The sequence below is a fragment of the Erpetoichthys calabaricus genome, chromosome 14, assembly GCF_900747795.2.
Source record: "Erpetoichthys calabaricus chromosome 14, fErpCal1.3, whole genome shotgun sequence".
NCBI classification, from domain to species: domain Eukaryota; kingdom Metazoa; phylum Chordata; class Cladistia; order Polypteriformes; family Polypteridae; genus Erpetoichthys; species Erpetoichthys calabaricus.
In genome coordinates, this window is record NC_041407.2 from 28,840,676 (window position 1) to 28,854,160 (window position 13,485).

The 13,485-nt window shown below is 39.8% G+C and overlaps 1 protein-coding gene across 4 annotated transcripts in view; it reads left to right on the forward strand.

Moving 5' to 3' along the window:
- The window catches only part of LOC114664826 (receptor-type tyrosine-protein phosphatase U-like), a 1,094,815-nt gene that overhangs the window by 891,314 nt on the left and 190,016 nt on the right, over positions 1-13,485 (forward strand). For all 4 annotated transcript variants that reach the window (XM_028819112.2, XM_028819113.2, XM_028819114.2 and 1 more), the window contains exons 11-12: positions 1,679-1,781; positions 8,718-8,991. In XM_028819112.2, coding sequence (XP_028674945.1) covers positions 1,679-1,781; positions 8,718-8,991 — 377 coding nt within the window. The remainder of the gene's footprint in view (positions 1-1,678; positions 1,782-8,717; positions 8,992-13,485) is intronic.

Here is a 13,485-nt window from a genome sequence, read left to right on the forward strand (position 1 = left end):
GATCACTCGGTTTTTGGTGTACAGCCTGGTCTAGGCAGATTTCATTTCTTAATGACTGATTTACCTCGACTTCAGGGGATATTCAGTGACTCGGATATTTTCTTGTCTCCATCCCCTAACTTGTGCTCTTCAGTCACCTTTTCACACAGCTGCTTTTAGTGTTCTTTTGTCTTTGTTGTGTAGGTTAGGTCACCATGCTGACTTACCACAAGTTAGATATTCCATGTGAGGTGCATTTAGACCACACTCGACTAAAATCCGGAAAGGTGAAATCAATTGAACTAATTCTGTGACTTCTAAACCTGACTGACTGCACCAGTGATGATTCAAGTGTGCCATTGGGGATGTATACTTGTGCAGTCATTTCTTTTATGTTTTGTATTTTTAATCAAGTTAGACCACTTTTGCAGATATCTGTTCTCATTTTGACATTAAAAACTCTTCTTCTGTTGATCAATGTCAAAAAAGTCAAATTAAATCCACTGTGATTCAATGTTGTGTAACAGTAAAATGTGAAAACTTCCAAAGGGTGAGCACTTTTTATAGCCATTATACCTTGTATAGATAATACAGTTAAAGAAAATGACAAATACTTAAAAGAAAACAACTGATCATACGATCTCACCATCACCATCTTGGATACAGTGAACTTAGAAAGTCTTACAAGAAAATTTCCCCTTCCACTGGTATTGTCAAACGTTATCTATTTGTCCTCAGGCTAATCTCCTAGGCCTCACAGCAGGTATGTGATACATCTCTCTATTATAAAAAATATAAAAATGTGTTTGTCTCAGAGACAATTTCACGTCCTTCGAGACAAGAGAGTTGGAAAAGTCCTACGTGGTTATGTCAGAGATTTCTTGTAGAAAGAAAGAAACGATATTCACTCACGGGCAATTATACGTTGCATTGTCACGATGTAATTCCAAACACAGAATCAAAATTCAATGCGATACTGATGAGAAGGTAAAAGTGAAAAGAGATCAAATATATGGACATAGGTGATATGACAGAAGTGCACCACGCGAGATGCAGATCGCACGGCAGCAGCTGATCGAGCAAAGAAGAGGTAAAAAAAAAAAAATTTGTGTTTCCCATTATATGACCGTTTAAGAGGGGGTGTCGGAGGAGCGATCACGTCTCCTTGGGGTGCGTTCAGCCCCCCTCTTCACAACGCGAGTGGCAGAGACGTGAAGTGGTTGGTGCGTATAGTTTTAAAGTATAAATATCTGCTTTCTGTTGATGTGGGATAAGGTAATAGTATATTTAAAAATTCAAGTTCATTTAATCAAAAGTAAATGCTTTAGTGTCCATGTTATAATTATAAGGTACTCTAATTACGCCGTAACACTTTTTTAAAGTATGGTATCACTTTGAAATACCTTGGAAAAAAATCTCTCTGCGTGTCTTTTTAGGTTTAAAAATATGTTTACAAAACCCTAAGCTTGTCTGTTTATTGGTATAAAATGTGTGATCACTTATTGGATAAAAATCATCTGTTTAGACTACTACCTGCACACCAGTTTTCTGTACGAGACACACGCAGCGCCAACAGCTAAACACAGCTTGTGTGCTGCTAGGAAAATGGTTCATCTATCAGTACAAATATCCTGTGAATTTTTCATGTAGGCCACACAGAGATAAGAGATTGCTCACACATCTTCTTGTCTTTCCACAGCCCCGGTTTTCGATTATGGCGATATGCCTCCTCCGTTGAGCGAGTCCGAGAGTGTCATCACGATCCTCCTGAGACCTGCACAGGGCAGAGGAGCCCCAGTCAGGTAAGTTAAAGGTTTCTGTTTCATTCTGACATTTAACAAAGTAGGCTGTTGGATTTGTTGCTTTTCAGATGCCCTCTGTCCTCTTACAAAAACTGCTTTGCACATTTGTCATTTTCTTTTTTCGGCTGTCATGTTAGATGCATCAGAAAGCTTTTTCAAAGTTGGTGCCTAAGCCTGCCTACATGGCGTAGCGAGTTCTAGCCATCTGTCTGCTGGGTTGTGAGTCTTTGCACGGCCGTCTTAAAATGACTGACTGCTATTGATTCTGTCTGATCTGGAGCTGTGACACTTCCTCAAGTGTAAATAATGATGTGTATAATTAGTATTTTCGCATTGTGAGCTATAATCCATCTGAAAAGTTTTTACATAAGGGTGCCTGCTACACATCATTGATTGTACAGAGCTCTAATATAAAACATATTACTTTTTCTTTCATACCCTTCAGGCTTTCTTCCAAAAAACCTGCCATTGAGAACATACAAAAGTTTGATTTGATTGCAGTAGCAAAAGCAAAATTGCCTAATTATTACCTAGTTACGGCCAAGCCTGCCACCAAAGGTTTTTGAAAGTGCTCTTGTGATTTTCGTATCTCCACTTTTGGCGCTGATCCACTACAGCTTTCATGGGATACAGCTTGCCAGTTGTCTCTCAAAACACAAGCTATAAATGGTAATTGTTTAAATGCATACAAGGGAGCAGCGCCATTTTTTTTTTTTTGTTGTTTGTTTGTTTTTTCAATAAATAACGGCGAATAGCATGTCGCAACTTCTAAAATAATGCTTGTTATCTCTGCTTAATGATCTCCAAGAGGAATAAATATTGGTTAACACTTTAATAAATGTGTACAGAATGTACCACACAGGTGAAGAAGACATTTGTCCTCCTGCTCTTACATTTTCTGAGTCAGGGTTCACTTCATACATTCACTGACCTGTTTGAATCTTTAGACCTCCTGTCCGCATTCATTTGCTACCCTGTAGCAGTATTTTGTATTTTATTTCTTGTAATCCTCTGGTGTTTTTTCTTCCTTTGAATTTTTTCCTGTTTTTTTTATTTATTTTTTTTTGAGTCCATGCAGAACATGTTTCTGATGAAGGCTTAAGGCAGGCTTTTACTGAGAGCGCAGACTGACCTCTGATCCATGTGAATATTTAGTGAATGTATATTACTGTGAATTCAAGTTCAGCACATTTTATAAGATAACTGGGGATTTAATGTTCTGTTTTAATGATTATAACCAAATAAACATGTCCTAAATGTAAACTTCTGTTCTTTTGAATCATTTTCTGAGCTTAGCTGCTATATTACAGAGATGACAAAGCTTTCCTTATTATTACTTTTTTCTCAGTTATCCTGTTTAACACACACTGACACCACGCTGGAGAAGGGGTCTGCTGATTAAGGCTGTCACATAAAAAGCACGTAAATAGTCCCTTTGGAATATTTGTAAATTCTGGCCATTCTCGGGGGTTAAAAGTGCCTTTGCTTCCCAGTGCCCCTGTGCTACATGGTGACATTATAGTATTTAACAAGGGAAATCGTATACAAGCCCATCAAGACAAACAGACTCACTTTAGTTTGGGCTAAACATCCATCCATTATCCAACCCGCTATATCCTACTACAGGATCACGGAGGTCTGCTGGAGCCAATCCCAGTCAACACAGGGCGCAAGGCAGGAAACAAAGCCCGGGCAGGGCACCAGCCCACCACAGGGCACACACACCCACACCCCAAGCACACACTAGGGACATTTTAGGATCGCCAATGCACCTAACCTGCATGTCTTTGGACTGTGGGAGGAAACCCACGCAGACACGTGGAGAACATGCAAACTCCACACAGGGAGGACCCGGGAAGCGAACCTGGGTCTCCTTAGCTGCAAGAAATGAGAGAAATATAAAATACTAAAACAAATGGTGCTGCTAAAATGATTATATCTACATAACAGAAGATGTCCATGCAGCAGTTACGCTCTATTGGTGTATTCAACGTTAACGTTTGCGATGCACACTCTGTGGAAATGTATTTGTAATGTATGTAGTAATAAAAACACATGCATTTTTCATTCCAACAGATGGGGCATAACAACCATTAGCACTGCTTTTGAGAGTCCTTTAGCAAATGCTGTATAATTGAGGCAATAAACAAACTGATACTATAACTTAATAAGGAAAATTGTAAACAGAAAAATATAGGAAATAAAAAAAGAATGATAGCGGGAGTACTAATCTCATTCAAGTCCATTAAACATTCTGGTGATCTGCCCTCAATAATGCAGCAAAATGATAGCAGGAATACCCTGTGTAAATAAATAACAAATTCCACTAACACATATAAAAAGGACACGCTGGCCTCCCTGAGACGCCCACAGTCAGGCCATCAGCTACTTCCTCTTGTCAGCCAAATGCCTGGGGATTAATACGACTTCTATCAGTCTATTTTACTTCCTGCCATTTTTTATTTAAAATGTCTTTTGTTAGATGCGAGTACTGGTTTTATATGCAATCTGTTGGAATGATAAATGCAAAGCTTTTTATTAGTACACAGAAAACGGAGACTAATGTCTATTTTTTAAATGAAAACATAGTAGTGTGGATGGGGCCTAACATTATTATTTTCTTGTAATAAACTACTTCATTTTTACTTCTTTAATTTTGGCGGAAGTACTCAACCCCCTCTGTTACCATCATGAGACACAAATGATTATGACAGGAGGAGAATAAGATCCTGGTGAAATTGCACAGATTGATATAGGGTTTGATGCTGTCATGATGGTCTTCAAAGCAATAAACAATATTAAGGAAGTTGAGGAGTGTACAGGTCAGCTACTGAAAAATTTAAAATCAGAAGACAACCAAGCTATGCTAGGAGACTTAGAGAAAGGACTACAAAGGCTGAGTACCAGAAGTAAGGCAGGAAGATGAATGTGAAAAAGTCATGTCAGTATACAGAACATAAGAAAATAAGAAATTTGACAAACGAAAGGAGAAAATTTAGTCCGTCAGACTCGCATGTTGAATGTAAAGAGAGTATGGCGAGGGTGAAATGAAGCAAACATCACCGTTTATTTAGAAAAGGCCCAATAGATGGAGTAGTTACATTACTTAAGTGTGTTCACTTTACTGAACAGACCATGCAAAAACAAGATTACAAAATTACAGTGGAAAAAGATGTTTTCAATAAAGTAGCAGATGGTCAAGAAGATAGGAAGACAGCAGTGTGGAGAGTTTCCAGTGACAAGGATGATGAGAAAACAGGGAAATCCAGAAGAGAGGCATTCAAAACGTAACTGAGAACTGTAGTTAAGAAGAAAGGACCTCATCTCTTACCTCCTGGAAAGAAACAAAACTGAAAAAAGTTTTCAAAACACCTTTACTGGCCAAAAGAAACGGCTCGAACAAAAAACTTGATAAGAAAAGTGCTACATGCAGATCAGAAGGAAAGAACAGAAAGAGCTGGCAAGAACAGGGCTGCCATGGAATATGAAAGGAACAGACTCACTCGTTAATGTCTAAACTAAAATGGCACACAATTTACTGCCGTTCTGTTTAACACACTACTTTTCTTATTAATCATAAAAGCTTGCGTTGAATACTGCACATTTTATGCTGAGGTGACTGTGGAACTTTGTGGCAAAGAAGTGAGGAACATTAAATTCACTAATGTATGAAAATAGGCCTAGAAGTAACATTGTACCACACAAATAAAGTATAATCTACCTATAAATTGGCAAAAACTCTTACATCTGTAATTTTGAATCCATTTTATCCTAGTTTTCAATTGTTCTCCTCGGGGTTTTATTGTACTTGTCCTAGATTAGTGTTATCACCCCCATCTTTCCCATCTGTAGGTCATTGTTAGGCATTGTGTTTTATTTTTATTCATTTACTCACTTTAATCAAAGTCAAGAAAGAAGTCAAGATGTCTTTATAGGCCATTTGCAAATGTGCTTTCACATATTTATTCTTTCAGTCTTCCTTACCATCAAACCTTACAAAAAGAACCACTGTAACAATAGCCTATATCAGCTGTACTCGGTAGTTAATAACGTGGTACTAAGAGAAGTGGACAGTAAAAACAGTAATAACATGGTGCAAAGCAGCAATAATATTCTAACCATTAAATGACAGAATACAGAGTGGGACTGACTCATGTAATTGTACAAATTATTGGCTTGCAATGGCGCTGAGGATCTAACTATGCAGGATGCAAATTACTTGAGTGTATTCTTTGTTTTAAATCTGGTGATGATATGAAGCCCGTTTATGGCTGGAGTATTTTGGATGCCCCCACTTTATTTCCTATAGCAATTTATTAATTTGTAGCATTTTAATCCTAAAGACATTTTGGGCAGATTTCTAAACCCCTTAATGGCCGTCTTGTCCTGGAATGCTCTCCCACCTTGCCCGCCTTTCCCAGGCTTGCAGTTCCTGTAAGGATACTTTCATCAGTGCAGTGGTAAAAGCTGAAAACTGTTACAAATGCTGACAATCGAGTTTCTCAAATGATGCAAACAGTAGAATTCATGATGGGCATTCCTCACGTTGGCTCTGGCATCCTCTGGAAAACTCAGTGTTCTTGAAATCAAAGCAACAAATTAGTAAACCTAAAACTGAACGGGGACCCCATTAATGCTGAATGATGTTTTGCTAACATTTAGTGCATTGCTGTTGACATGGCTCCACTCGGTCATCTCTGACGATATAACTACACAGAGAAACACAGCATCACTGTTAATCAGAACAACTGCAGTTGTTTCATTGGCAAGTTTGAGTGTTGAGCTAAGAAGGTAGCCTTTCTCCAGTCCTCAGAACCTGAGTTGATGATGGAGTTGTCTCTGAGTTTCATCAGCAGCAACTACTGTAGTGAACAGTGAGCTGTAGTCTCTGAACAACATCTTGACACAGAGTTTTCTGCTTTCTAGTGGTTGTGTTTTCACATGAAGGTTAAGGGAGTCAACATAACTGAGTGATATGTTTGACCAGAGAGGATGATAATAGGCGGGTGTCATCACTACTTTACCATGTACTACTGGACTAGTGAAGTTACAGCACTCCAGTGATAGTCTTTTAAACTTGATATCCTTGACTTCACAGGGTCTGGTCTTATAGGTTTGTCAGAGATGAACATTCAGATGTTAAAATGTTTGTAAAAGAGCTCTGTTTAAAATATTAGAGGACATACCATCTAAGCCAGAAGCTTTGCTTGATTTTGCCTGCTGAAAATTTCACCTCCTGCTCAATGAGATGCAGGACACATTCTCCAGGTTGATTAGATAATATATCGCTTCGCCCGCCCGCCCCGGGGCGAACTGCAAACCAGCCAGTTCGCGTCTCTACCCCTTGCGTTGTGTTGGGGGCTGAACGCACACTAAGGAGATGTGGTTGGATCAGCTGCTAGCTTGCTGCTGCCGAGCTGCGTGTTCTGCTTGTTGCGCTGCGTGTTGATCATTTAAAAATCCTGTGCAGCAGCTGTCCTTTTGTCTCACGGGACGTCAAAGTGTCCCAGAGAAAATCACGTATCGTCTCCTTCCAAGCCTTCCAAGATTTTTTTTTATAATAGAGAGACATACCATCTAGGCCAGAAGCTTTGCTTGATTTTGTCTGCTGAAAATTTCACCTCCTGCTCAATGAGATGCAGGACACATTCTCCAGGTTGATTAGATAATATGATGTGTTTCTCTGGATCTTGAGCATTAAATGATGCATGAAAATATTTAATTGATCCCACAGTGAGCTATCTGGAGATGCAGTATTACAAATATGGAGGTCCCTTCACAAGTATCCCATGTCAGCCAGCTCTTAATATCTAAGACTAGGTAGCCCTTGTTGGTCTAGTGTTTAAATCTAAGTGCTGAAGCAACATCTCACTGAAATTATTTCAATAGAGTAAACCTGCAATACTTGCGACATCACTAGTGACCTAACATTTAAGGGGGTCAGTCTCAACACACTGATTCTGACGCATTTGTCACCTATGCATTTCCCTCATTGGTCACCCTTCACGGAAGAAAACCTTATTCCAACATAACAGACACAGAAGAGTTGCTTTCCATAGCACTTGTTGTGTTGCTTACTTGTATGCATCTACATTGTGTTTACAGTCTGAATGCTAGATACAGTACATGTGCAAAAGGCAGATAATTTACCAGCTGATACAGTTTTGCAATAAATTCTGTGGCTGGCAGCATCATCACCCACTTCAAGGATTTTTCCGCTGATGCATACATGCCCAGTATAGGTGAACACCCTATGTTTTATGTCTCGTTTTAGTGTGGACTGAGATACATTCATAATGATGTGAAAATGGACTGATATTTGCATTTAAAACACTTTTCTTCTGCTCCTGTTTCTGCTGCTAATTGAGTGCTTGCTTCTGCCTTTCACCTAACTCTACACTACAGGCGAACTGGAATGGACTTTTAACCCCCAACCGGGTTCTGTACGTCTTTTAGAGTAAATTCAGTACTGACTTTGACATTCAAGATTGCCCTCTAGACTCCTGGGTGTCATCTGGCTAGCCCTCCCTCTAATGGCTTTATTTGCCCATTTGGTTAGCAGATTACCCGCATCCAAGCAGCCACTTATCAGACTTAGGAATCTCAGATACTAACTTGTCTGACCCCAACTGTCCCTCCTCTAACTTACACCAAAACTATTAGCATTTCAGGAGTGCCATAAATAATTACGAGGCATAGTAACCCCAGTTGTTGGTCCTGTCCCCACGGCACAAGCATAAACAATGATTTTAAAAGGGAATTCTCTTCCGGGGCCAACTCCTGTCCCATAACATGTGATCACAGCTCCAGTCCCAACCTGGTTCTGTGCCAGCAGTTAAGACAGAATATTTTGGTCCTAATAATACCCATACACGTATTTGATTTAGAAAAAAGAAACTGTTGCCTAAATGGATTCCTTCTTTCTACATGTTGTAGTGCCTATCAGGTGGTGGTGGAGGAGGATCGACCCAAGAGAGTGAAACGAGAGACCGGCACTTCAGAATGTTTTCCTGTTCCTATGACGTATGATGAAGCCCAGGCCAAGGGTCTAGTTCATTACTACACGGCTGAACTTCCTCCCAGCAGCCTCCCTGATTCTACGCCTTTCTCTGTGGGAGATAATCACACTTACAGTGGGTACTGGAATGCCCCCCTTGATCCCAGGAAGGCTTATCTCATCTACTTCCAGGCAGTGAGCAACTTTCGAGGGGTGAGTGTCATTTTGTGTTATACAGAACGCACTTTCATCAGACACTGAATTTACATCTAAATTAACTGCTACTTTTCACATCCTTTAGCCCTGTGTTATTTGTTCATAACTAATTTAGTGCAAGGATAGAGTTTGCACCATTTATTACTCTGGGCACAAAAAAACTGTAAACAGGTTTTTTCATACTAATTAGAAAGTTCAGTGTATAACATTTTTTTTTTAAAGGCAGACATTAGGCAAAAACAGCTGTGCTTCAGGGCCGCCTACGGTCTATTGACTTGAAGGAATGACTTGAAAGGCCTTAGATGTGCTTGGAAACCTTGATTAGAAAAGACAATAACACAAGCCATTTGCACTAATGCTGTATCTGCTTGTATTGGGCAGGAGAAGTTTGGTTTACCTGCTGTGCTAATTAATCACACGGGTACACTTATGTAAGGTCTAATTATGCAGGCCATTCACAGTAGAGTCAAATGAATTGCAATAAATAAATACAAAGAAGACATTAACCTCTACCTGTTTATACTGCAGTTATTCACCCAAGTCAAATATTACACAAGGCATTCTGACAAAATGTCAGACAACTAAGGCAATGAGACAGCTTCTCCAGTTAATTCAAATTTGGTTGCTAATATATGGTTCAGTGGCATATGATGAGGCCATTCGAGTTTGGTCTGGTGGATACCATAAAGCATGTCTGTGTGTATGCAACAAAGCATAATAACTGTTATGGCTGTCCTTCTTCATATTTATTTTCTAGTTTAGAATTACCAATAATTTGGAAAAACTGCCACTTCTTTCAAAATGCTTAATTCTAGTGAGCTTTTAATAACGGCTAACTTTGGTAAGTTGTTCTCATTCCTGGCAGCTGCCAAGTTGACTTAACACAAATTGATTTTTCTGTGCCGACGTTCATTTCACTACACGCACATTTACAATGCATTTGCTTTGAATACATGTATTAATAATAATAATAATACATTTTATGTATATAGCACATTTCCCAGGCATGATGCAAGATGCCATTTTAATAATGCACACCAAGTGGTAGTAAGCTAGCATGTGGTATGTGATCAATAGAAGTGCCAGACTTGTATTCTGAACAATCCAATACAATTCTGGCATAATGTAGCTGATTTTCTTTTTCACTTGTTTTTACTTCAGACACAACATTTGAGTTTGGCTCACTAGCACCCTCTAGAGACCACAACTGATATGCGTAGTATCTGACTGATAGGATGGGAGATGGTGTCATGGGGAATATAGTTTTTTTTTTATGTTTACATGCCATAGAAACAAAAGTCTCTCTGTGATGCGTCAATGACGTTGTTTCACATGCCACACTAAAGACAGGCTGCTGTTATCAGTCTGCGCTGGGATAAACTCTGCTAACTTTACGACACAATCCTGTAGTGATCCAGCACAAACACATCTGGGTCACAACCCATTAAGAGCCACTGACATAAAGGAATACTGTAGATGTTGACATTTCTAACTACAGCTTTGATTCTCCTTAAATGGAGTTTTAAAATTTTACTAGATAGATAGATAGATAGATAGATAGATAGATAGATAGATAGATAGATAGATAGATAGATAGATAGATAGATAGATAGATAGATAGATAGATAGATAGATAGATACTTTATTAATCCCAAGGGGAAATTCACATTCTCCAGCAGCACCTTACTGATACAAAAAACAATAAAATTAAAGATTGATAATAATGCAGGTAAAAAACAGACAATAACTTTATATAATGTTAACGTTTACCCCCCCGGGTGGATAACCTCGTATCATTAATTGTATCCATTCTGTTTTCTGTTTAGTATTCTTCTGCGGACCTGTTGAGATATACAAGAAATGAATCTGGCCTCCTTAAGGCCGGCTGAGGTCATCAAAGACTTCAGAGATGTGGCGTTGTGTGTGCTGATGAAGAACGTCAGACACCACGTTGTTGTACACGTCATCCTGCAGCACACCATCTACAAACATTCAATCTCTCCTCGTGGCTCGTACCTCAAAGGCCAGAATCAGCCTCTGGACCTCCTCTAGCACTGCTATGCCCTTTACATAATATACAATATTTATCACTAAAATGAAAGATCCACAAAGACAGACTTTCTATCTCCTTAGCATTACGTTTATCCCTGGAATAATGAGCTGAAAATTAATTTATTTCAGTAAGAACAAATGTAATTAGGCATAACAGAAAAATGTAAATATAAAATACGGTAGAAAAGGTATGTCAGGTGTCCACCACTGTATTGATGCAGATTTAGTACGCGTCCTTCATGTGACATGTCACCAATGCACAGCCCGATGTCACAATCGGGACACTAGAACCGTACTTGTTTGCGCACATTTCTTACATTTTTTCTGTTGCTTGCACGTGAGAGGGTAGAATGTCAGCGCCTGATCTGCAGTGGACTTCCCTATAGCACTGTTGTAGGCTACCACAGCACGAGGCTTAGTGGCTTCCGCATTTCCCCAACATGAACTTTGACAGTTTCTGCATTATGAACAGTGCTCTGGCGGCTGACGTCTTTCTTGTGCTTCCACTTGATTGCATTCATTTTACCTTTTTTGCCATGCTGCAGCTTCACACTACTAAATTCACCGAGAATATCACAGCAGTTCACTCGTACTCATAAGTGTCAGCTTCACAATCAGTTTCAGTGTCTGATGTCCATTTCACATTGTCAGAACTCAATTAATGGCTCAGTTTCAGTCTGTTCTAAAACTTCCTTTACGGTTTTTTTGTTTATATGCCATTGCATTTTGTTTGACAACACACTCATAAATATTGATGAGTTACTATAGAGTGGCAAAATACATAGAAATATTCATGATTTCTTTTGCCTGGTGTTATCGTACCCATTAGATGGCAGCAGAATACTGTCCTGGGTGCTGTTCAAGTATAACACCCTACATGTAAACAATACGGCTAGCCCCGAGAGGCTCTTGGGTTTAACTGTATTTGCGTAGAATTACAAGCCCAAAAGATGCTCAAGATTAACATGCTTGGTATAGAAACAAGCACAAGAGATGTTTAATAACGCAAGACTGGTTGAATAAAAAGCTACCCTATAAGACTCTAGAACATGAGCAGCATGCTGTTATGTAGAGCTATATATTTTAAGAAGTAATCTTTAATATATACTGTGGCACAGTTTTTCCAGGAGGCTGGATCTGAATTCCAACCTGGTCACTGTTTGAATGGAGGTGGCGTCTCTTCTTTGTGGGGTTTTGTCCCCCAGGTAGCCTCCACTTCTCAAAGACCCACATGTTACATCTGAATTTCAGAGTGTAGGCGTATGTGCGTAAGTGTAACCTGTAGCTGACTGTTCGGAGTTTTTTCCCTGCTCGATGCTTGCACATTGCTTATGTCCCTGTAATAGAAAAGTTATTCCTGGAGAATTAAGTTGGATCAGAGCAAATGACGACACTGCAAAGTCCAACCCGGTGTACCAGTACAGCTTGTGTTTACTTAATATTTGGATCTCTAAAACTATCAAAGAACCCTTCCCTCCATCCATTTCTTTTCTGAGCTTATACTGTCCATTACCGGATTGCAGGGTGTTGGAACCTTTCATAGCACCTTTTTACGTCAGGATGCCAGCCCACTCCAGAGCACACACACCCACCTTCACTCCTGTCTGCAGCGCTAACAATCTGCACATTTTTGGGATGCTGGATGAAACCACAATCAGACACAGAAATGCAGAGAACATTCAGACTCTAGACAGACAGAGACAAGGCCAGGGATCAAGGCCTCGTATCTTGGAGCTGAGCTGCAGCAGTGCTAATCACTGAGCCTCTGCCATTAAAACCGGCCACTATATGTCACAAGATCACACACAACATTGAAACCTGCAGCTTTTCATTTTTGTGAGATGCAGCAGTGGCTGATACGGAGTGCAGCTTATGGCCCTGAGTGGTGCTTCACAGAATTCACCGGAAAGCCTAAGTGTCTTTTTATGTAGGGTTGGATAACAACATCTTGACAATAGCAGAAGAAATGGATTAGAACGTAGTTTCTTTCAGTAACATCTTAACCACAGATGCAGGAAACACTTTCCTGTATATGCAGTAATTCATTCACTTACCCTTTATCTGTGCCTGCTTTGCCCAATTCAGGGTTGTGTGTGACAGGCTGTACCTCAGCTAAAATCCAAACTTGAACACGGCTCCCATTCTATCACAAGGCGCATCCACGCACACCCAGACTCGATCATGACGGCCAAATTAACCCAGCCTGGACGTCTTTAGGACGTGGGAGGGAAACCCACACAAACACTGGGAGAACATGCAAACTCCATACAAACAGCGACCATTTGGAATTCTAACTCAGTCTTCTGGAGCTGTGAGGCAGCCGCTCTGACTGCTTGTACAAGCTGTACTCCGATTGACAAAACTAAAGCAGGGCAACCTTCTCAAAAAGCCAAATAGACGGTTTTCAAATGAAGCTGGGCTTGACACAAGATATCTTAT